The sequence below is a fragment of the Panthera onca genome (genome assembly GCF_046562875.1).
Source record: "Panthera onca isolate mPanOnc1 chromosome E1 unlocalized genomic scaffold, mPanOnc1 haplotype 2 h2.Chr16_ul_1, whole genome shotgun sequence".
Lineage (NCBI taxonomy): Eukaryota > Metazoa > Chordata > Mammalia > Carnivora > Felidae > Panthera > Panthera onca.
In genome coordinates, this window is record NW_027675808.1 from 1,119,507 (window position 1) to 1,143,591 (window position 24,085).

The following is a 24,085-nucleotide window of genomic DNA, read 5'->3' on the forward strand; positions in this document are numbered from 1 at the left end:
CCTGCTTGGGATTCTCTCTCTCCCTCTCTCTCTTCCCCTCCCCCCCCCCTCAAAATAAATAAATAAACTGAAAAAAAATGTTTTTCTTGCAGAAGATGATGAAGTACAAATAGAAGAATTTGGACAAGTGGTAAAGGATATTCGTGATGCCTCCAGGTTAAAAGGTAACTAGTAAATTATTTGTGACTGTTAAATTTACTTTTATTGAATGGATGTCTTTGTGTTTTGTTTTTTAGAATTTCTAGTTCTGTTAATTTCTGCTTACCATGTTGGCATTGATCTGTTTTAAGGCAGGCAAAACTTGATTTTGATTAAAAGTTGGCAGCATCCATGATGAAAGAAAAATGCCTTTTTCTGGAATGGGGCCTGTGTAACCTATTTTAAATCCCTTTTTTTGTTGTTGTTATTTGTGTGTGTGTGTGTGTGTGTGTGTGTGTGTGTGTGTGTGTGTGTGTGTGTGTTTTGTTCTGGACTTTATGTAAAGTCAGATACTAGCTTTACAATTTTTCAGATATGAAAATTTTCTATACCATTTTTAGCCTCAGACTTAGGACTCTGCCCTGTGTAAAGGCTTATATATTATAGAATTTCTCAGAAATCTTCTACCTCTTCCTTTAGTAGACATTCCTCATGTTCCTTTCTTTGGATTTTGTTAACATACAAGAGTGACCATGTGCATTTTGGTACCATGGCTATTTCCTACCACTTGACTTCCATTTTTGCTTAAAAGTTAAATCATAGACCTAAAACCAATGGAGATCATACTCATGGAGTTTGTGTACTTTTCTATTGGGAAAATAAGTTTAAAACTTAATTATCACTGGTAATTTATTTGAATAACATTCAAATGACTGTTTGGTCAATGAGCGCTGTCAGGAGAAGAATAACAACATAGGTATATGTTTAGGAAAACGGAAGCGGAGTCATTTCTGGGTGTAAAGAAGTAGATAGATACTTTTCAGATTTTTCATAACCACTCTGCCCTGGTATAAAATTTTTAACATCATTGTTTCTCTTTTAGGTTAAGAAAAGTACTTAATAATTCCCTGTTGACATATAAATATGTTACCTGGGTCACATAACATAATTAGCATCAATATAGTATAGTGAAATAGATTAGCTGTGCTATAGGAAACAATGCATACAGGTAGAAAAGAACATGGGCTATGGAGTTTGATACATGGTGGTTTGTGGGTTTTTGACTTACCAGCTGGGTAGTCTCTGTAGGTCATTCTGGTTTCCTCATCTTTAAAACAAGGAAGCTAATAAAATCACGTTTCTCCTAGAGTTGTCAGGATCAACTGCAAAAACACATATAAAGCACATAATCTAATTATTAGGCACATACTATATACTTGGTAAATGGTAGTTAATTTTGAAATCAGAAAACAGAGTTCAGAAAGACTGGTATTCAGGACAGATAACTTTTTATGTGGAGGAAGGAAAAAAAAATGGAAACTAAACCATTGAGAAAGGAGAACAGTGAAAAAGGAGAAAGGTGTAGTTTAGGTACCTGAATCTGGGAGCTGGTCATAATGATTGGGGGTTGACACTGGAATCTGTCAGCCAGTGCAAGAAAAGGCCAATAATTACAGGGAAGAGTGAGGAAGGGCCACCCTGGAAGAAAAGTGTTAACATAGCAGGCCTGAAACTGCTCTTTTTAGAAAAGTCTCCTTGCAAGGTTGACTGTCATATGCTCAGACTGTTCCCTTCATTACTGACTGATAAGGTTAGTTCACTGTGCCTGGACTATTTGTTGACAAACTTGGAGGGGCTGAGAAAACAGGCATATTGTGGATCAAGTTCTATGCTTTCCTTCAGTATACACACAGTTTTAAGGGATTATGGTCAGTGTCTGATCTTGTAGTTGAAGATTTTAGAGGTTGGGCAGGCAGTTCTAGGTATTGATGAGGATTAAGGATAGCCATTGATCTGGATGACTTTGGAAAGGAAGTGAAAGTTTTTGGAGTTGAGAGGTCAAGGTCATTCTTATTGTCATCAGATGATAATGGGAAATGGGGCTGAGGGAGGATTATGAGCAGGGTGACCAAAGATCCTCCAAGAAGGTGAAAGAGTGATCAGAAAGTCAGTAGATGATGGTGTCCGGAGGGTAGTGTAGGTCAATGACAGGCCTGAATCTCAGGGGAGGGATAGGTTTGATTGAAGGTGGAACTAAAATAGCCAGACAGCAGAATCTTAGGAGTGTTTCTCTGCTTCCTGGTCCTATGTGGAGCATGGGAGGATGAGCAGACTCCTCTTAAGGTGTCTGTGCAAAGAAACCATATTTTAAAGGGAACCAAGCTTTAGGTAAAACAAGCAGAGCTGATACAGGTTTTTAGGTGACTGTCATTTGCAGTTGCCTCGCTGAGATGTTAGGGGGACAGAAAGTGAAGCGGGATCGAAGGTACTAAGAAGCTGTGATTACTGTTTGCAGCTATTCCTGAAGGCTTAATAATAATAATAATAATAATAATAATAGTAACTTTATTGCTATTAATATGACACTTAGTGTTTGCTATATACCTAATGTTGTTTTAAGTGTTTTTCATACATCATATATTTAATCTCCATATTAACTGTGTGAGGTAGATAGTATTATTAAATTATTTTAGATATAAGACTACTGAATTTGATAGAGGGGTTAAATAGTAATAATTTGCTCAAGGTCAGATAGTTTCAGGTCACAAATCCTGGAGCCAGGATTTGAATGTACTTAACACTGCCTCCTTTGAAAGGGCTGGAAATAAAGCAAAATTCCAGATGCCAGAGTACAACTGGATCTTGGTAGAATTGAAAAGAAAAGGTGAGTGAGTCTTTGTGATACTTGTGTTTACAATTTTACATTTCTCATGATTCTGAAATCTATTTCACTTCCACCAGGATGAGTTAATTTTGTTTGCTACCATTAGAGCTCTAGTTTAAAATAACTACTTTGTGTCATTGCAGTGAAAAATTCAGCCATAGCAACCATTTTGGTTGTGCCAATTTTATATTAGCACCAAAGAAACATGGCAGACCAAGCATATTGTTTTGCTGGACTTAGAATTTCCTGAGGGCTGGATTCTTCACTGAGATTTCTTATTCAAGAGGTGATCATAACTCATGGACTACCACTGACAAAAGTCTTGAGTGATGGCTACTGTTGTTTTTTAAGTCAGAGGTTAGTTCAATTACCGAATCACTTTTTTCTGTTTCTAGAGTTACAAGACATTGTCTTAGCTCTTGATGGGCTTGAAGGTGACATGATATCTGGGAAGAACTTGGAGAGCTTTCTAGGCAATATTGGGATTAAGTCACCTGAAGAAGAGGTAGAGAAAATTCTTCAGTCAGATCTTGTTTCTGGTAAGCATTTAAATATTATTATCCATTTTTTTGTTTTGGGTAGGAGTAACTGAAGAAAGTGTGCAAGGTTTTTGTTCAAGCGAATAGGGCTCCTTTGAGCTAATATCTATAGGTATTTGCTTGTATTGCTGTAAATGTCCTTAAAGAGGAGACTTTCTTTTAAAGTCCTTTTTTACAGTTAATGAGAATACTCTTAGCAAGCAGGTAGAAATTTTGTGGGGGAGTGGGCTCATTGGTATCCACTCTCTTTAGATAGATCTTGATTTAGTGACTAACACATAGTTTGGAAATTCCAGCTCTGTGAATAGAAAACCTAGCTTTGCTGGTTTGTACCAAGTAAAGTTATTGGACTTACAACTTTCTTAGTAGGTTAGTTGCCTTACAGGTAGAATCAGAACTAGCATATCTACAATCTTGTAAGGTTAATTGCAAGGCACAGTGGGTGAAAATGAATCCCAAGTATCTTGTATGTAAAGTAAAGAAATTGTATGCTGGTTTTGATTTTCATATGAGCTTTTTAATATTACGTTTTCCAGGGATTCTTGTCTGTTCCCCTCCCCTCTCTCTCTTACAGATGACAACGTGGTGAATGTTAAAGACTGTATGAGGGCTTTGAAGGACACTCAGAAATTTTCCACTTTTGTTGGTAAGAACTTTATGGTAAAACTGTTGAATGGCAAACAACACAGGACTCATTCAGAGGTCACGTAGCCAAACATTATATTTGGTGCTCAGATCTTCTTTGTAGTATCTGTGCCAAATGTTTGTTTCATCTACATTTGAACTCTTCCAGTTATGGCAAACTTGATTACATTTGTTTTTCATTTAAGAATTTGTATTTGAATGGAAAAGATTGGGAAAATGACAAGGTTATGATGTTTTCCAATAGCTAAAGTAAGGACATTTTATTATATAATAATGGTAATTTTGAAACTGTTATAAAAAAATTTAGTGACCAGAAATGTAAGAGATATAAAGTGCAAGGCTCATGTAATGTCACCTTCTGGAAATATCCCTGTTAAAGTGTGGTAAATATCCCTTTAGCCTTTTTTATTTGAATCTATGAATATTTGTGTATTCTGATATTATTTAAAAATTAGACGCACTTGGGTGGCTCAGTTGGTTAAATGTCTGATTTTGGCTCAGGTTATGATCTCATGGTTTGTGAGTTCAAGCCCCACATTGGGCTCTCTGCTGTCAGCACAGAGCCCACTTCAGATCCTCTGTTTTCTTCTCTCTCTGCCCCTGCTTGTTCTCTAAATAAATAAATCAATTAATTAATAATTAACTAATTAAAATAAAATTACCATGGGGGCGCCTGGGTGGCTCAGTCGGTCAAGCGTCCGACTTCAGCCCGGGTCACGATCTCGCGGTCGGTGAGTTCGAGCCCCGCGTCAGGCTCTGGGCTGATGGCTCAGAGCCTGGAGCCTGCTTCCGATTCTGTGTCTCCCTCTCTCTCTGCCCCTCCCCCGTTCATGCTCTGTCTCTCTCTGTCTCAAAAATAAATAAAACGTTAAAAAAAAAATTTAAAATAAAATTACCATGTCCATAATATTCCATGACTTGCAGGTTTAAAGAAATTAACAGTGTATCTTAGATATTGTTCCATGTTCCATTGTATCATAAACAACCTCATTCTTTTTTTTTTTTTTTTTTTTTCAACTTTTTTTTTATTTATTTTTGGGACAGAGAGAGACAGAGCATGAACCGGGGAGGGGCAGAGAGAGAGGGAGACACAGAATCGGAAACAGGCTCCAGGCTCCGAGCCATCAGCCCAGAGCCTGACGCGGGGCTCGAACTCACGGACCGCGAGATCGTGACCTGGCTGAAGTCGGACGCTTAACCGACTGCGCCACCCAGGCGCCCCGCAACCTCATTCTTTTTAAAGACTGCAATAATATTCCATTTGGGGGATGTACTGTCATTTTATCCACAACACTTTTGATGATATTTGCCAATTAAAAATCTGAAAATTTGCCAATTTTTCACCACTGAAACATTTTGATGAGCATTGTTGTATGTATATATGTGCATAAAGTTCTCCTGGGGGATAAAACCCTCAGAAGTCACACTGCTAGACTGAAATATATGCAGATGTGAGATGTTAACAGCTACTGCTTAATTATCCTCCAAAAAGTTTGTAAAAATTCACACTTTTATCAGTAATGGATATTATTTATTGAAAATTCTGCTGGTAAAAGAATTCTATTATTGTTTTAATATGCATGTCTTTAATGACTAGTGAGGTAAAACATTTTTCATATGATTGTCGAATATGCTTTTCTTTTATTTTAATTAGATTGTCTTTTTCATATGAATTTATAAATAGCTCTTTTTTTTTTTTAAATAGCTCTTTATATATAAGGGAAATTAATGTTCTGTCTTGTCTATTGCCATTTTTTTTCTAGTTTATTATTCATCTTTGACTTTGATTTTGGTGGACTGCTTATTGCCATCCTCTGTTTTATTTTGTCAGTTTTGGTAATTTTTATTCTCCTAGGAAATTTATTTTATTCAAGTGTTTTTTGGGAATATTAGTACAATCCTATGCAGTGATAATTCTTTTGATTTTTTTGTGTCTGGTTATTTTCTCATTCTTAAATTTGTATATATATATTTGTGTGTGTGTGTGTGTGTGTGTATATATGTGTGTATATATACACACATATATACACACATATATATATATATATCTTCTTCTAGATTTCCTAGCAGATCTTTTAATTATCTCTCTTTTTAAAGCTCTACATCTTAGATTTATCTTTAGTGTTTCTATTTGTAGTAAAAAAAAAATTCTGCTTTTATCTTTAGGATGTCCTTTCTATTGTTCCCTTTTGTCCATTTTGTAGTTTTTCTAAGTTGTTTAAATTATGAACTTACTTTTTTCTTCTTACTGAGAAATAAATGTTTAAGACTATCAATTTTCATTTCAGTAAGACTTTGGTTTATCAAAGTCTTTATTCTTGTTTTTTTCTAAGCATATTCAGTTGTATTTTGATTTTCTCCTTGATGTAAGAGTTGCCTAAGAGAAAAACCTTAAATTTGAAAGCAATTATTTGAAAAATTTTAAATGAATTTAAAAATTTTAAATTTGAATTTGAATTTCATTATTGTCCTCTCTTTGTTGTTTATTTTTAGTTTACTGTGGTCAGAGAATGGGGTCTATAGTAGAGGATTTGATAGTTTCTGTGTTAATTAGATACGGAGTTTTTTCGATTTTTACATGTTTATTTAAAAACCGCATTAGGGGTGCCTGGGTGGCTCAGTTGGTTGAGCGTCCGACTTTGGCTCAGGTCATGATCTCGCGGTTTGTGAGTTCGAGCCCCGTGTCGGGCTCTGTGCTGACAGCTCAGAGCCTGGAGTCTGCTTCAGATTCTGGGTCTCCCTCTCTCTCTGCCCCTCTCCCACTCATGCTCTGTCTCTCTCTGTCTCAGAAATAAACATTAAAAAAAAATTTAAAAAACACATTAGTGGGCTTCAGGGACAGGCTAATCGTAATGGACACTCATCCTACTGTTTGTCTTGGAAATCCTTATGACTCTTTGAAGCAGCGCATTCCATAATTTTTGGACAGCTGTAGAACTAGTCAATTGTTCCACATATTTGATGGAAATCCTGCCTTATAATTCCATTCCCAAACTTAACATTTGGACTCTTCCCCGTCAGTAGCCCTCCAGGGATGGGAGGAGAGCTCTTATATTTTCTTTCTTTTATGTTGAATCATCTTTTCTCTGGACTCAGATTTCCTTTCAACCATTCCTCACATGGCCTATTTTTGAAACTTCTTACCAATGACTAATGACTAACTCATGGAACAACATAATATATTAAATTATACTTTGACATAAATTAGCTAATTTTAAAGTAATTTATTATATATTTCTCTTAATGAATTCTGAAAGATTATTTTTTTAGACATGTACTTTAGAAATGTGAAGAGGTTTTTGTTTGTTTTAATTAAGGGGGGGGTGGTCAGTCATGGATTTCCTAGTTCAGATGTTTGATATTATCATGCTAAACATAATAGGCTTTGCTGATTCTCTAAATTGGGTAAAGTGAGCTGACAGGAGCAAGGGGTGTAGGGAAAGAAAGTAGAAAGGGAAGGATTGGAGTTTGGGAGCAGGTGTGACGAATGGAGGGTATTTTTTATGAAATGGTGAGCTCGTTAATAGAATCACTAGAGAAACTTTGGCATACTTTTTTGTTCATAAAGGAATAGCCCACGCAGAACCCAGAGTTTTAACAAAATAATTTTAAGAATAAAGATAAGGGGCTATAGAAAACTATAGTGGAGAACGGATTGCTCTACCTTTTTAAATGGCCACATGTGGGTAGTGGCTGCCATTTTGGACAGTGCAAAACTGGAAGAATCCATCAGTTTTACTGTTATGTTCCAAAAATTTAGATCCATGGACTGAATTACATGTTGCATGTATATTCTCTGTGTTTGTAGTATTGAATGACATCATCGGTACATTGGAATGTATGGAAGAAAGTGATCAGTCTGGCAAGGACAACTATGCAGATGTACTTGGAAACACCAATAGAATTTATTTCACTGATAATAGTTTTCAAGAAGTGTTGGATGATTCCTTGCTCGACGGTGAGTTGATTGAGCAGATAACCAGCAACTTGTAATAAAAATTTCTTCTAAAATTTTATCCAAGGTTTTAAAATATTTTACCAAATACTAATTAATTAAATCTTAATACTTAGTTCCTAAATACTACTGTAAATGTATTGAAATGCAATTTACTACAGATCAGATTTAGAGATATATCTTATATTCTATATTCACGGAGATTTAGTTATTACAGTATCAAATTCCTGGATGATCTCTTGGACTGCATTGTAAACTTGGTCTGAAAGTATTTATATATGTTGTCATATGGCTTTAAAATGTTTCTTTCTAGAGTAATTTCATTTCAAAGTTAATCCCTTTCCTTTTATGAATTTTAGAGAGGTCCTAATAGTTGTCTAGCTTTCTTTTTCTTTTAGGTGACAGGCTCTTTGAAAAATACAAGTTATTGTTGAACAATTAAACCATTGGTCTATATAACATTCTGTGTAAGTGTTGATCTGGCTATTTGCTCTATTTACAAAGAATTTACCTGATCCATCCATATTCTTATCTGGGATATACCCAGATGGGTTTTATCAATACTTGGAAAGCCATCCCCTGCCTTTAAATTTAACTTCAGCTAAAAAATGAGATCAGATCTGTGTCTCAGGGAAAACTGGCAATCTGCAAAGACAGTTTAGATTGTCAAAACTGATGGGGGAGGAATGCTGGGATCTGGTGAGTAGAGGTGAGGGATGCTACTAACCACCCTATAATGTATAGGACAGCACTCCCCCACATAATTAGCTGGCCCCAAATGTAATTTTGCTCAGGTTGAGAAATTCTGTTTTAGAGTTATCTTGTAAAATTGCCAAACCTACTATTTTGAAAGTACTTTTTAATAGGTTAGTTATATTTTTTTAATCCTGCTTGGATCACATTTTAAAAATTAATGTAAATATAATGTATCTTGATTCTAACCTCCTTTTGCTTCAAGGTAATACCTGTACTAGTTGTGAGTTATTCTAAACTGCTCTCTAACTGCGATGTGGTCCATCTATGCAAATGGACATATTTTGTTTCTATCACTTGTCCCTCAAATAGATCTCTGTATCAATTTGCATTTGTGTAGAAAATGTATAGGATGAAGCGTATAACTGCACCTTGTCCTTAGGAAAAGCTCCAGAATTAGATAGATAGGTAGGCAGGCAGGACTAAAAAAGGACAATTCAGACTAATAATTAAACACCTTATTGAATATATGAGCCTGGGGATTAAGCTGTTCTCTTAGGGATAAAGGAAGCATTTGTAACATTAGAATCTCAGCCACATTTAAGAAGCTTGGTGGAGCTTGACGAATCCATGGAGTCTAAGAAGTAAGAGGAAGATGAGTAGAGAACGTTATTCTGGAAGCTAGTGGAGGATTTTGAGAAGAAGGGGATGGTCAATGCTAAATGTTATTGAGAAATGAAGTATGTAATTTATCCATTGGTTTTCTTCCAAACTGGGTAAAATCAGGATGCTGTTCCTTATGGCATAATCTCTCTATTTAAATTTGCAGACTTTAGGAAAGAGGCTTTGTCTTCAAATCTGAAACTACCAACAGCAGATGGTAAGGACTTTATATATGTATACAAGAAAGCATTCCCTATGAAGGAGTTATTTTTTAGGATCATTGCCAGGTGCCAATGGATTCCTAGTCCATTCTTCCCACTCCAGCCAGAGTAATTTTTTTTTTTTCAAAAAAGTAATCTGATTGTGTGATGTCCCCCTATTTTCAACTCTTTAAACATTTTTCATTGTTGTTAAAGATCAAAATCCTGCATGTCCTAGCTCTCTGGTATAATTTTGTACCATTACCCTTGCTTTCTGCATTTTCAAGTACAATGGCTTTCTTTCATTTCCTTAGAACTCCAACTACAAAGCTTTTGCGTATTTTGTTCCCTGGAATAGTTTTCCCTGACACTCTTTGCCTAGTTAATGTTTACTCATCTTTCAAATGAGTGATGGGGTGCCTGGGTGACTCAGTTGGTTAAGTGTCTCACTTTGGCTCAGGTCATGATGTCGTAGTCTGTGAGTTTGAGCCCTGTGCTGAGCTTTGTGCTGACAGCTCAGAGCACGGAGCCTGCTTCAGATTCTGTGTCTCCTTCTCTGTCTCAAAAATAGACATTAAAAAAAAAATTGAATGAATGTCAATTTCCTCTAGGGAGCCTGTCATTATCTGCTAGTCGAGGTCAGCTTCTTTTATTATAAGCTTTCATTAAACTATGTCTTTTTCATAGCATTTACTTCATACTATAAATACCCATTAATATTTTTTTAAATGACACTAGAAATGCTCAATATATTTTAGCTTATATAGTGACAAAAGTAGGAGCATCTGACTGGTTCAGTTGGTAGAACATGCAACTCTTGACCTCAGGGTCATGAGTTCAAGCCCCATGTTGGGTGTAGAGCTTACTTAGGAAAAAAAGTAGCAAAAATATTAGAGAACTTTGAATTATCTTAATTCATTAAGACCAAAATAATATAATTTCTCATTAAACTTTTTTTATTTGAGTACGGTGGACACACAATGTTATATTCGTTTCAGGTGTAGTGATTCTCTATACATTTTGCTATGCTCACCACAAACATAGCTATTTGTCACCATACAACAATATTACAATATCACTGACTATATTCCCTTTCCTGTGCCTTTTATTCCCATGACATAGTCATTACATTCCTGGAAACCTGTATCTCCTACTCTCCTTTACCCCTTTTACCCATTATCCCCCTTTCTCTCCGGCCACCATCAGTTTGTTCCTGTATTTATAGGTCTGATTTTGCTTTTCTTTTTTTTATTTGTTTTTTAGATTCCACATATGAGTGCAATCATATGGTGTTTGTCTTTCTCAGTCTGACATATTTCACTTAGTATAATACCCTCTAGGTCCATCCATGTTGTTGCAAATGGCAAAAAAAATCTCATTCTTTTCCATGGTTTTGTCAAATTCCATAATATACCACATCTTTATTCATTCACCTATTGATAGATAGTTGAGATACTTCCATATCATGGCTGTTGTAAATAATGCGGCAATAAACATATAGGGGTGCATATACCTTTTTGAGTTAGTGTTTTTGTTCTCTTTGGGTAAATACCCAGTAGTGGAATTATTGGGTCAAATAGTATTTCTGTTTTTACTTTTTGAGGAACCTCCATACTGTTTCCACATCAGCTGTACCAATTTACATTCCACCAACATTGCACAAGGGCTGCTTTTTCTCCACGTCCTCGCCAGCACTTGTTACTTCTTATGTTTTTGATTTTAGTCATTCTGACACGTGTAAGGTGATATCTCATTGTTATTTTGATTTGCATTTCCCTGAGATTGGTGATGAATATCTTTTCGTGTGTCTGTTGGCCATCTGTATGTCTTCTTCAGAAAAATGTCTATTTAGGTCTTCTGCCCATGTTAAAATCTGGTTGTTTTCTAGTCATATTTTTGATTATTTGGTTAATGATTCTTTTTCTTACGTGCCTGGAAGCATCATTGGGCCAAGAACCATGTTTCCATTTTGCTACAAGTCCTAGCATTGTTTCTCCAGATCCTAGCACAATTTTGGCTTTCAGAAGCCCCTTATTAATAGCTAATTTAATAGCTAATATTAGATGATATTTACTGTGCTAGGCATTGTTTCAAATCTTTTATATTATTGACTTATATAATTGTGAATATTTATGGAATTAAAGAATGACAATAAATCTGTCTTCTTATCTCATTAGCCTCATCTCTCATCACTTCTGCATTTGTATTTATTCTGTAACCATATTACTTATTATAATTTAAATTGGTTCCATATCTTCCATGTGCTTTTGGTTCCATATATTTGCATGTGCTGTTTCCTTTCTGTATATTTTCTGTCAAACAAATTCACATTTTCCCCCCAAACTCAGCTCAAACATCACTCCTCAACCCATAAGACTTTTCAGAGTTATAGGTTAGGTGAACTGTCTCAGTGCTTTATATCTGAGTGCTCAGTGCTCATATCTGGCACACATTTTTCTCATAGTACCAACTATATAATGTATTATAATTTTATTTACAGACATGACAAATTCAGTCCCTGTCTTCAAGGAATTTAAAGGAAACTCTTTAAGAGGGCTGAAATTTTCATTGTTGGTCTTAGTAGCTATAAGATAAATGTTAGTAAAAATGAATATAGGTCTAAAATGGTATTATGGTATTCTTTCCAACTGAAGGTTTAGATCTGTTAGTATAATGCAACGATTTTCGGACTGTGGAAACATACATGACAACTTCGTTTTGGGGTTGAGAGAGAAATGGGGTGAGAAATGGTATTGACAAAAAATTGAAACTCCCAGTAATGATCATGTTTTATATTTTAAATTGGTGTGGTATCAACAGGACTACATTTGGTTGTATGGGTTGTGCTTGCACAAAGATGCCTGGTTGAGAGGGTACAAGTAGAGACTGAAATGCATTCTACATTCCACTGTGCTCTCCAGGCTAGGACCACCAATGCTAGATTGCAGCTACCTAGAGGAAGGTATGCCTCTTTGTAATTGATACATAGAGAGGGGTGCCTTTTTTCAATTCACACAAAAGCACAATATAGACTGGTAGTGGCCCTGGAGATCAAGAGCTTTAATCTCAAATTTTAGCATTTTTTTTTCGTTTATTTCATCAGTTGATAGAAGTCTTTAGATCTACATGTACAGGATGTTACTATTATTTAAGAAAGGGTCACAGCTTACTCAGTATTTAATGGATGAGTGGATTCAGGTAACCCATCATATTCTGCATATAATTTTTTGGTTTAATTTTTTCTTTTCTTAAAATGTTTAGTTTTAAGAGACAGAGAGAGAGAGAGAGAGAGAGGGAGAGAGAGGGAGAGAGGACAAGTGGAAGAGGGGCAGAAAGAGAGACACAGAATCTGAAGCAGGCTCTAGGCTCTGAGTTTTCAGCCCAGAGCCCAATGCGGGGCTTAAACCCAGGAACCATGAGATCATGACCTGAGCTGAAGTTGGATGCCTAACCGACTGAGCCACCTAGGCGCCCTTAATTTTTTTAAATGCTGCTTGAAATAAATAGGTTGTCAGTTACAAGTAGAAAATACTTTGCTTTTTTTCTGCAGAGATTTTAGTTAAATATATATACTTAAATTGAGAGTTCACCTATAGTGGACTCTGGGCAAACTATTTTGCATTTTTTAAAATAATAGTATCTTATATATATTTATTTATCTTTGTAGCAGTTAAAGAAGCTGCTTATATCTTGACAAGTGTTGATAATGGCAAGATTGGCATACGTAACTTGGAGCATGCCCTGAAAAGTTTGAATGTTAATTTAGCTGAGGAGGACGTCAGTGAAGCCCTTAAATATTGTGACATCGGTGGTGAGCATTTTTTTTGGCTTGAGATTCTGCTCATTTTTTCCTGTTTATAGGAACCAGTTTTAGAGTGTTTTATATGGAGGTAAAATGCTAAAGGCAGTCGCAGTGAGGCCTAGGTTGATATAAATTAGAGCCAAAATAGTCTGCTAATTTATTTACTGACCGTATCTATCTGTTCATACTCTACATATGCTTATTTAGATAATTAGCATTCATTTCTTGTAAGCATGGGTGGGAAAATACCATTATGTAATAAAACAAAGACATGACATCAGCAGCTTCATTTTGATCTGCAGTCTTTCTTCAGAGGAGACCCAATTTCACCTTTTATTTTGCTTGTCCCATTCTGCTTTTTTAACCAAAGGAAATACCCAAGGTTTCATTACATCTCAGAAGAATAATTATTTAGTCTTGATCATTGTTTCCAAGTGGTCACATATTTATCTTTGTTTTCCATCTTTGACTTCATGTATTGTGAACTTGATCTCCTTTCCTATTTACATCCACTCTTAAGTGTCAAATCGTGTGGGAATACTTCTAGAAGCTGGTGAGTTTTACCAGTTTTAGGTGGCTTTTTATTTGGGGTTTATCTTAACCAGCTTGTTTTTTCTATGGGAATCCCATGAGCATGTCTTAGGTTTAAGAGTACCTCCCCAGCATTGATTGGTTATTGCTTTTGCCATAGATTATTATTGACCTCAATCAATTTTTATGTTTTGACCTGGAGTTTTTCATATCATGAGAGTGGTATAAATTTAGACCCTAAGCCCACATGAGTTGCAGGAGATTTTTCACAGGTGATCTTTTTTACCCACTGCCTCTCAAAATTGGGAAGATTTAGGTCACCCTGGTGTTTACATGGGCCAGTGAATATAATATTTTAATCTCCCTTTCACTGGATTGAAATTCTTTAAGCATCCCAGTTTCATTTGGTATCTAAATTCAAACTCTCCGTGTAGCAGGACCCAAGATTTCTTTTATGAATATGCATGAACATTTAAATCAAGCACCTTGCTGCTTTTGGATCTAATATGTATCCCCAAATAGCTGTAGGCTTAGTATTCACTTGGTTTTCCCCTCTGGATCTCTGTGCCCACTTAACGTTTTATCATTTCCTTTTCATACAACTTGATAATGCATTTATAGAATAAAGTATTTCATACAGCATCTTTAGGAATTTGTAATCATTCCTGTGCTACCCAGCTTGCCATTTTGTTATAAGTTAAAGTCTTTTCATTGTAGGTATAGCCCTATATTTTCTGCTGTGGTTACATTACTGCATTTTATTTCCTGTGTGTGTGTGTGTGTGTGTGTGTGTGTGTGTGTGTGTGTGTCCCAATAGTTAACATTGTCACCTCTGGCCTTAGACTGCCTTAGTTCAAATACAGCCTCGAGCACTTTCTGGCTCTTGTGACCTAGACAAGTTATTTAATTTCTCTTTGCTTTCATCTTTTAAGGATAGGCACATCAAGCATGTTATAGAATTCTTGTGCATATTTTAGTTAATAAATGTGAAGCATCATAAAAGGATACTTAGTATACATAAGGAACTCAAAAGTTATTTTAAGTTCTTACTTTTGAGTAAGAAGTCAAAAAAAGTGAACTATTAATATCATTAACTGATCAATAGGTGTGGTTCCTGAAAGTATGAAAAATTACATTGAAATAGTTTCAGCCATTTGAGAGAGAAAATAAGGTAGAATGAGATTTTAGGTATTGTTAATCAGAGCCTTTATTTTGTGTACTGACTGAGTATCAGGGTTTTAATGACAATATGCTTGATTTTGATATTTCCAGATAATAATGAGGTGAATTTAAAAGATTTCTTTGAAAGAATTAAAGGAAGTCCACCTTTCAAAGAGTCCGTAGGTAAGTGAATACTTCCAGTTTAAAGAAGTGACTGTAAAATAAAGATAATGAAATCACATTTAAAAAAAATCACTAAATGGATTTCAAGTGTTTAATTTGTAGTCTCTATAGTGTCAAAAAGGATTTCAAGCAGCTTATGCGATATAAAAAAAAAAAAAAAAACAAGTGAAAATGGGACAAAGTTATAAAGGAGGGAAAAGAAATAAAACAGGGTCGAAGAAGATACACAGTAAATACCTTTGCTGTTAATATAAAGTCCTTCCTCAAGAGGAGATAAATTTTTCTTCACTCAAGGGGTTCTGGATCTATGAATTAAATCAGGTGTGGAAATTGGGTGAAGGACCACTACCTTCTGTGCTGTCTCAAGACAGGCCTTTGGAGTTTTCAGGTTTACCCAAATGGACTGGCCATTGATTTCATTTATAGAAATCTTAGCTTCATCTATCTAGTTTCTTTAAATGCTTGGGCCATTAATCCCTGTATCATTCTTACTACCATGTCATTTCTGTGGCCTAACCACATCATTTTGCCCCTGCTGCATAAAGACAATTGCTTGGTCTTTGTCCCCAAAGTTCCTCTCGTGCTCCTTGAAATTAGGGAAACCATTTCAACACCAGCATCTTTCCCTAAACGCCCATGTCTACAGAGAACACCTACCAAAGAACTCTCCGCAAATGCAGACACCCCTGCCAACAATGTATTTCTAAATGCGTTGGGGAAACAAATGTCTTTTTTTCTTCACGTTTGAATATCTCTAAAATTAGAACACCTTTATAATCAATGGCATTATTTATCAAATGTACATTTTTACTGAGATATAAATCACGTACCATAAAATCTCATCCTTTTTTTAAAAAAAAAATTTTTTTAATGTTTATTTTTGAGACAGGGAGAGACAGCATGAACGGGGGAGGGTCAGAGAGAGAGGGAGACACAGAATCTGAAACAGGCTCCAGGCTCTGAGCGGTCAGCACAGAGCCTGATGCAGGGCTCGAACTCACGGACCGCGAGATCATGACCTGAGCCGAAGTCGGCTGCTTAACCGACTGAGCCACCCAGGAGCCCCAAATCTCATCCTTTTAAGGTGTTCAATTCAGTGGTTTTTGGTATATTCACAAAGTTGTGCAACCATCACACTCTAATTCTGGGACATTTTCATCACATCAAAAAAACCCCTGTACCCTGTAGTGCTTATTTCCCCACTCTCCCCAGCCACTGACAACCACTAGTCTGCTTTCTATCTGTGTTGATTTTTGAACATCATATAACTAGAATCATATAATTTGTGGCTTTTTGTGTCTGGCTTCTTTCATTTGGCATACTGTTGTTTGTTTTTTTTTTTTAATTTTTAATGTTTATTTTTGAGAGAGAGAGAGCGAGGAAGGGACAGAGAGAGAGGGAGACACAGAATCTGAAGCAGGCTCCAGGCTCTGAGCTGTCAGCACGATATGGGGCTCGAACCCACGAAACCATGAGATCATGACCTGAGCTGAAGTCGGCCGCTCAACCGACTGAGCCACCCAGGCGCCCCAGCATACTGTTTTTAAGGTTCACCTGCATTATAACATAAATGAGTACTTTATTCCTTTTCGTGGTAGAATAATATTCTGTGGTTATACCACATTTTCTTTGGCCATTTATCAGTTCATAGACATTTGGGTTGTTTCCCTTTTTTGGCCACTAAGAATAATGCTGTTATGAACATGTGTACATTTTTTTGAGTACAGGTTTTTGTGTGGACGTACATTTACATTTCTCTCAGGTACCTACCTAGGAATGGAACTGCTGGGTCACGTGGTAACTTTACATTCAACTTGAGGAGCTGCTGGAACATTTTCCAAAGCAGCTGCCCCATTTTACATTCCCAACAGCATTGTACATTTCTTTAAATCCTTGTCAGTACTGGGGTGCCTGGGTGGCTCAGTTGTTAAGCGTCCGACTTCGGCTCAGGTCATGATCTCGCGGTCCGTGAGTTCAAGCCCCACGTCAGGCTCTGGGCTGATGGCTCAGAGCCTGGAGCCTGCTTCCGATTCTGTGTCTCCCTCTCTCTCTCTGCCCCTCCCCCGTTCATGCTCTGTCTCTGTCTCAAAAATAAATAAAAACATTAAAAAATAAAAAAAAAGTTTTTAAATCCTTGTCAGTACTTGTTACATTGTCTGTCTTTTTTATTCTAGCCTAGTCTCACAAGTATCTCACCGTGGTTTTGTTTTGCATTTTTCTGATGGCTAATAACTTTGAACATCTTTACATGTGTTTACTGGCCATTTAGAGATATGTACCCTTTGCTTATTTTAAAATTGGGTTATTTGTCACGTTGTTAGGGTTCTTATGTCCTGGATACTATAGCTTTATCAGATAGATGATTTGCAAATCTTTTCTCTAATTTTATGGGTCTTTTCGCTTTCTTGGTGGTGTCCTTTGAAGCACAAACGTTTTTAAATTGGGTGAAATCCAGTTTATATTTTCTTTTGTCACTTCTTTTGATATCATGTCTAAACATAATCCAAGATGATTAAGATTTATACTAATGTTTTCTTCTAAGAATTTTATAGTTTTAGCCTTTTAATTTCAATCTTTGATTCATTTTGAGTTAATGTTTGTATGTGGTGTGAGATGGGAGTCCACTTTAATTCTTTGGCATGCAGATAGCCAGTTACCCCAGCATCATTTGTTGACAAGATCATTCTTTTCCCCCTTAAATAAATGGTTTTGCCATCCTTGTAAAAAATCAATTGATCAGAAATGTATGGATTTATTTCTAGACTCCCAGTTCCATTCCATTGATTTTTATTTATTCTTATGCCACATGGTCTTAATCACTATAGCTTTGTAGTAAAGTAATAACCTAAACAGTAATTTTCAACCAGAGCAGGGCATCAAATTTACCTATAAAGCTTGAGTTACCTGGTTCTACTTCTGACTATGATGGAGTAGCTTATGTGAAACCAACCCTCCTGCTGAGAACAGCTAGTAAAATGTGGATTAAATTAAACAGCATCAACAACCACAACTGTTTGAAGGCATTGGAAAGTGACCAAGGCTGTCAAGATTTGTGGGGCTATAAGATAAATATAAAGAGCACGACTTACAGAAACAGCACCTTCTTCTTCTTCTTATTTTGTCTCTGTAACATAACTTTAAGTGAAATAAGGCAATAAAGTTTTGATGTAAACTTCTTTGTAATGCTTCACAATTATTTCAGGGTCCACATATGAAGTATTATGTAGCTGTAGGCATCATGGTTGACCAGTTACATACGTCTACTTGAAAGGCACAGTAGTTAAGAGCATGGGCTTTGGAAATATCGTGCCTGGATTTGAATCCTGGCCCTGCCACTTAATACCAGTGTATTCTTTAGTAAATCACTTAACCTCACAAACCTCGGGGCGCCTGGGTGGCTCAGTTGGTTAAGCGCCCAACTTCAGCTCAGGTCATGATTTCGCGGTTAGTGAGTTTGAGCCCCACGTTGGAGTCTGTGCTGACAGCTCCGAACCCGGAGCCTGCTTCAGATTCTGCATCTTTGTCTCTCTCTGACCCTTCCCCGCTCGTGGTCTGTCTGTCTGTCTGTCTCTCTCAAAAATAAATAAACATTAAATTTTTTTTTTAAATCTCACTAACCTCAATTCCTTCATCTGAAAAATGGGGATAATAATGCCTATCTTGGAATTATTATAGGTAATAATAGACTTAAGTAGGTAAAGTAGAAGTACTCAGAAGAGTCTCCAGCACTTAGTGTTCAGTAACTGCTAGCTGTTACAATACACAATGGTTTTTTTTGTTTTTTTTTTTTTTTTTTTTTTTTTTCAACATTTTTTATTTATTTTTGGGACAGAGAGAGACAGAGCATGAACGGGGGAGGGGCAGAGAGAGAGGGAGACACAGAATCAGAAACAGGCTCCAGGCTCCGAGCCATCAGCCCAGAGCCTGACGCGGGGCTCGAACTCACGGACCGCGAGATCGTGACCTGGCTGAAGTCGGACGCTTAACCGACTGCGCCACCCAGGCGCCCCTACACAATGGTTTTTAAAACTACTAGTAATTTCATGTAAAGTTCTTTTATGCAACTCAAGCCCATTAAGTGAAAGTGAACAATGTACTCTTATTTCTGCTGTTGAAGCACGTTTTTGCTCTTTTTTTTTTTTTCTCAGTTACACAGCTACTCTTCATTACTATTCAAATTCTCCAGAATGATCTAATTGATGTCTCTAGCCTCAAGGCATTATTGATGAACAATGACTTTCATGCAGCTAATGTTTTACTTGATGAAGTATTAAGACATGGACCTGAACATGGTTAGTAGTCTGAATGCATCTAGTTGTAAAGGCCATCATCTACCAGTGGGGATGGGAGATGTATGGATGGGATATACAGCAATGGAGGGCACCCTGGGGGGGGGGGGGGCGCTGCAGTGAGATGACTGGTGAGCACCAGTGCCACCATAGTGTGCCAAGCCTGAGCTCTGTGAAACTGAACAGATGGGTGAGTCTGGGCCTACTTTATCCCTGTGGGTGGTGGTACTTGGGAGATGAGGTCACTTTGTGAACTGACTGGCACGGGCAGTATTCAGTCAGAATGCCATGCACAGAGTACAACAGAGTCCGTGAGGCCCTTCGCCACGTGTTAACCCTTTGGAAGGTAAACTATGCTGATATCCAGGAATACCTCAGGGGGTGTTGCCTGCGGCATTGGCTCAAGGAAGCAGATGTTTATAAATGTACAAAATAACTGCGTTATTTTAATGACTGGTATTGTTGAATATCATTTTTGTTACGTTTTCAAAAGAGTTGGGGAATATTCTTTACTTTCCTATTCTCTGTAAGAGATTTTTTTCTTCCTCAAATGTTAAGCAGAACTCACAGGTGAAGCCTTATGGGCCTAGAGTTTTATTTATGGAAAAATTCTGGATTATTGATTTAATTTCTGAAATTGTATGGTATTACCAAGAAAATATTCTATTTTCCTGTCAATTTTGGCAGGCTGTGTCTTTATAGGAATTTGTCCATTTCATCTGACTTTTCAAATGTATTGGATAAAGTTGTCCTTGACATCTGCTTTTTATCTTTTTTGATTTCTGCTTCATCTGTAATGATACCTTCATTTTCATCCTCAATATTAGTGACTTAGAGCTTTTTTTTCCCCCCACTCCACCTCCACAGAGTTTTTCTTTTCCTTTTTGTAAAATTGAGATATAATGGGCATATAATAACATTATGTAAGTTTAGAGTGTCCAATGTGTTGATTTGATACATTTATATATTGCAATATAATTATCACTGTAATGTTATCTAACACCTCTATCACATCACGTAATTATCACAATTTCTTTTTTTGTGGTGAGAACATTTAAGATCTAGTCTCTTAGCAACTTTCAATTATGTAATACAGTATTAGATCAGCACAGCATTAGATTTCCAGAATTTATTCATTTTAACTGCAAATTTGTACTTTTTAACAGTATCTCCCCAATCACCCCACCCCCTAAGTCCTTGGTAACCACCATTCTGCTCTCTTTCTGTGAGATCGGCTTTTTTAGATTCCACATATTAGCGATATATACAACATTTGTCTTTGGCTTATCTCCTCTAAGCATAAGGACTTCAAGATCCTACCATCTTGTCGCAAATGACAGGATTTCTCTCTTTCTCATGGCTGAAAAATACTCTGTTGTCTATTTTCACACTACCTCTGTTTATTCATCTGTTGATGAGCACTTAGATTGTTTCCATATTTTAGCTATTGTGAATAATGCTGAAATAGACACAGGAGTATGTCTTCAAGATCCTGTTTTCGTTTCCTTTGAATATACACTTGTAAGGGGAATTGATGGTTCATATCGTAGTTCTATTTTTAATTTTGAGGGGAATTTCTATACTATTGTCCATAGTGGCTGCACCAATCTACATTGCCACCAACAGTGTATGAGGGTTCCCATTCTCCACATCATCACAAATCCTTATCTCCGGTCTTCTTGATGATAGCCATTCTAACGGGTTTGAGCAATATCTCATTGTGGTTATGATTTGCATTTCCCTGATGGTTAGTGATGTTGAACACATTTTCATGCACCTGTTGGTCATTTGGATGTCTTCTTTGGGAAAATGCCTATTCTATTGCTCTGCCCATTTTTAAAATAGTTCATTTGCTTGTTTGTTATTGAGCTGTGTGAATTCTTTGTTATATATTTTGGATAATAATCCTTTATCAGATATATGGTTTGCAAATATTTTCTCTCATTCTGTAGGTTGCCTTTTCATTTTGCCGATTGTTTCTTTTGCTGTACAAAAGTTTTTAAGTTGAATGTAGTTCTGGGGTGCCTGGGTGGCTCAGTCGGTTAAGCGTCCGACTACAGCCAGTTAAGCTTTCGACATCAGGTCTTGATCTCATGATTCTTGAGTTCAAGCACCATGTCGGGCTCTGTGCTGACAGCTTGGAGCTTGCTTCAGTTTCTGTGTCTCCCTCTCTCTCTGCCCCTCCCTGCTCATGCTCTGTGTCTTTCTCTCTCACAAATAAATAAACATTAAAAAAAAGAAAAATCTTAAATGGCATCTAGTTCTACTTGTTGATTTCTGCTTTTGTTGTTTGTGCTTTTGGTGTCATGTCCAAAAAATCATTGCCAAGACCAATGTCTGAAAGCTGTTTCCTTATGTTTTCTTTACAGTATCAGATCTTACAATTAAATCTTTAATTCATTTTGAGGTAATTTTGGGGAGTATCCCAAGTGGTTATTCAGTTTCCCAACACCATTTGTTGAAGAGACCATCCTTTCTCCATTGAATGTTCTTGGCTGCCTCGTCAAATATTAGTTGAGCATATGTGGGGTTTATTTCTGGGCTCTGTCACTTCTGCTGTAAACTTTTCTACTTTTTTTTTTTTTTTTTTTTTTTTTTGCATTGGGTTTTTTTTTTTTTTTCTTCCTTTTCTCTCTCCCCCTCCTTTTTTTTTTTTTTTTTTCCTTTTGGTTCTTTTCATGTCTATCCTTTATGTCCCTTACTATAGTTTGTCATATCCATTCTACCTTGTGTACCTTTACTTTACTTGAGTCTTTATTTTGGAGCTGACTTGGTCTTTCTACACAGTCTATTTTCTGAGTTGTTGGCTCCCATCTCAAATCTTCCTTTGTCCATTTCTATCCTGATTTGTTGAAAGAGTTGAGGGTGTTGGGTGGCACATTCAGTGTGGAGCTCTGTCTTCAGTTTCTACTGAAGTAAATGAAGTCCGTTTACTTTAATGGCACCTTTGGGGCAGAGGGTGGGAGGTGGGGGTAGTGAGCCTTCTGACATTTTGATACTGTTTAGTAGGGACTTCATCTTTAACTGCTTCTTTCTTTTCCTTCACCACCAAATTCTATGCACTGAGTTCCACATCAAGATGCCATCTTTGGTCCTATGGATTTCTAAGCCTTTTTCTTAGATTTCTCCAGAGTAAATTTAGGTGGTTACCATTATCCTAAAAGTGGTGTTTCTTAACCTTTAAAAAAAAATATCACTCCCCTAAGGAGACTTTTTAGACATTTTTGTCTTTTTCACCATCCCACACGCTATGAATGTTTAATGCCAAAAATAAATATTTGCTTATGTACTGTGGCCACAAACCATTGTAATGGCTAAGATTTTTTCCCCTCCAAGAACCTGTTTTCCTTCCTGAAAGCCTATCACCCTCAGTGAAAATGCATGTCCTAAAGGTATCTAGAACTTTAGTTTCTGCTTATACTGCTAAACCCTATTTTCTAGAATTTCACTTAGATGTTAACACATTTGTAAGGAATATTGGCCTATAGCCTCTTTGCCTGCCCACCGTGTGTTTGTTTTGTTTTGCTTTTGTAGTTTTTGGACAAGTAGGAGCTACTGAAGGGTTTTATTCAGAGGAGTAACCAGATTTTTTTTTTAAAGAGAAAGACCTCTCTTGCTGCATTGTTTAAAATAAATGGAGAGAAATGAGACTGATGCGATAGATTTTTAGCAATGCTATTGTAATAGCATAGGCATTAACTAATATAGTGATATATTCAAGCAGTATTTGGAAATAATTGAATAGAAATTGATAATCATATGTATGCAGAAGTTAAGGAAGAAGGAACAGTACAGGCTGACCCCCGGGCTTTTCACCTTTGTTATAACTTGACTATTAACTGCTGACAGATTAATTCAGAAGCAGTAATTCCTTCATCTACATTTTACTTTGCATTACAGAAAATGGCAAGATTACCTTTGAAGAATTTTTTTATTAAGTTCTGTGATACATTGAACATGCCTAAAGCCTCAGGTGAGTTCCACTTAATATGTATCTACTGGCTCTGTGTGGAAGGACAGGCAGTGGTTTTCATGTTAAAACAACACAGGATTGGGGCGTCTGTGTCACTCAGTTGGTTGAGCAACTGACTCTTGACTTCGGCTCAGGTCATGATTCCAGGGTCATGGGCTCAACCTGCATCCATTCGCGCTGAGTATGAAGCCTGCTTAAGATTTCCTCTCTCCCTTCATCCTTCTCCCCAGCTTGTGCTCTCTCTCTCCCTAAAATAGTAAACAAACAAACAAACAAAGATGTTTTCAAAAAAAAGATGTTTTTTAAAACATCTTTTAAAAAACACACAGGATTAGATAAAGCACAGGTAAGTAAGAAACAATATAAAGATAAAACAATATAGGGGCACCTTGGTGGCTCAGTTGTTTAAGCGTCAGACTTCGGCTCAGGTCATGATCTTGTGGTCTGTGAGTTGGAGCCCCCCATCAGGGTCTGTGCTGACAGCTCAGAGCCTGGAGCCTGCTTCGGATTCTGTGTCTCCCTCCCTCACTGCTCCTCCCCCACTCGCTCTCGGTTTCCCTGTCTCTCTCTTTCTCAAAAATAAACAAACATTAAATTTTTTTAAAGATAAAACAATACAGTATTAGTTTATATAACTTGTGTTTGAAT

The 24,085-nt window shown here is 36.7% G+C and overlaps 2 protein-coding genes across 2 annotated transcripts in view; one reads left to right on the plus strand and one right to left on the minus strand.

Annotated features, from left to right (window-relative positions):
• LOC144615267 (leucine-rich repeat-containing protein 37A2-like) overlaps nucleotides 1-24,085 on the minus strand; it is a 344,316-nt gene that overhangs the window by 174,623 nt on the left and 145,608 nt on the right. The window lies entirely within an intron of this gene.
• Nucleotides 98-23,438, plus strand: LOC144615362 (EF-hand calcium-binding domain-containing protein 13-like). Its single transcript, XM_078442291.2, has 9 exons — nucleotides 98-164; nucleotides 3,199-3,342; nucleotides 3,917-3,988; nucleotides 7,796-7,945; nucleotides 9,465-9,515; nucleotides 13,166-13,309; nucleotides 15,104-15,175; nucleotides 19,324-19,467; nucleotides 23,365-23,438. The coding sequence occupies exons 2-9, from the start codon at nucleotides 3,243-3,245 to the stop codon at nucleotides 23,400-23,402; spliced, it is 771 nt and encodes a 256-aa protein (XP_078298417.2). The 5' UTR covers nucleotides 98-164; nucleotides 3,199-3,242; the 3' UTR covers nucleotides 23,403-23,438.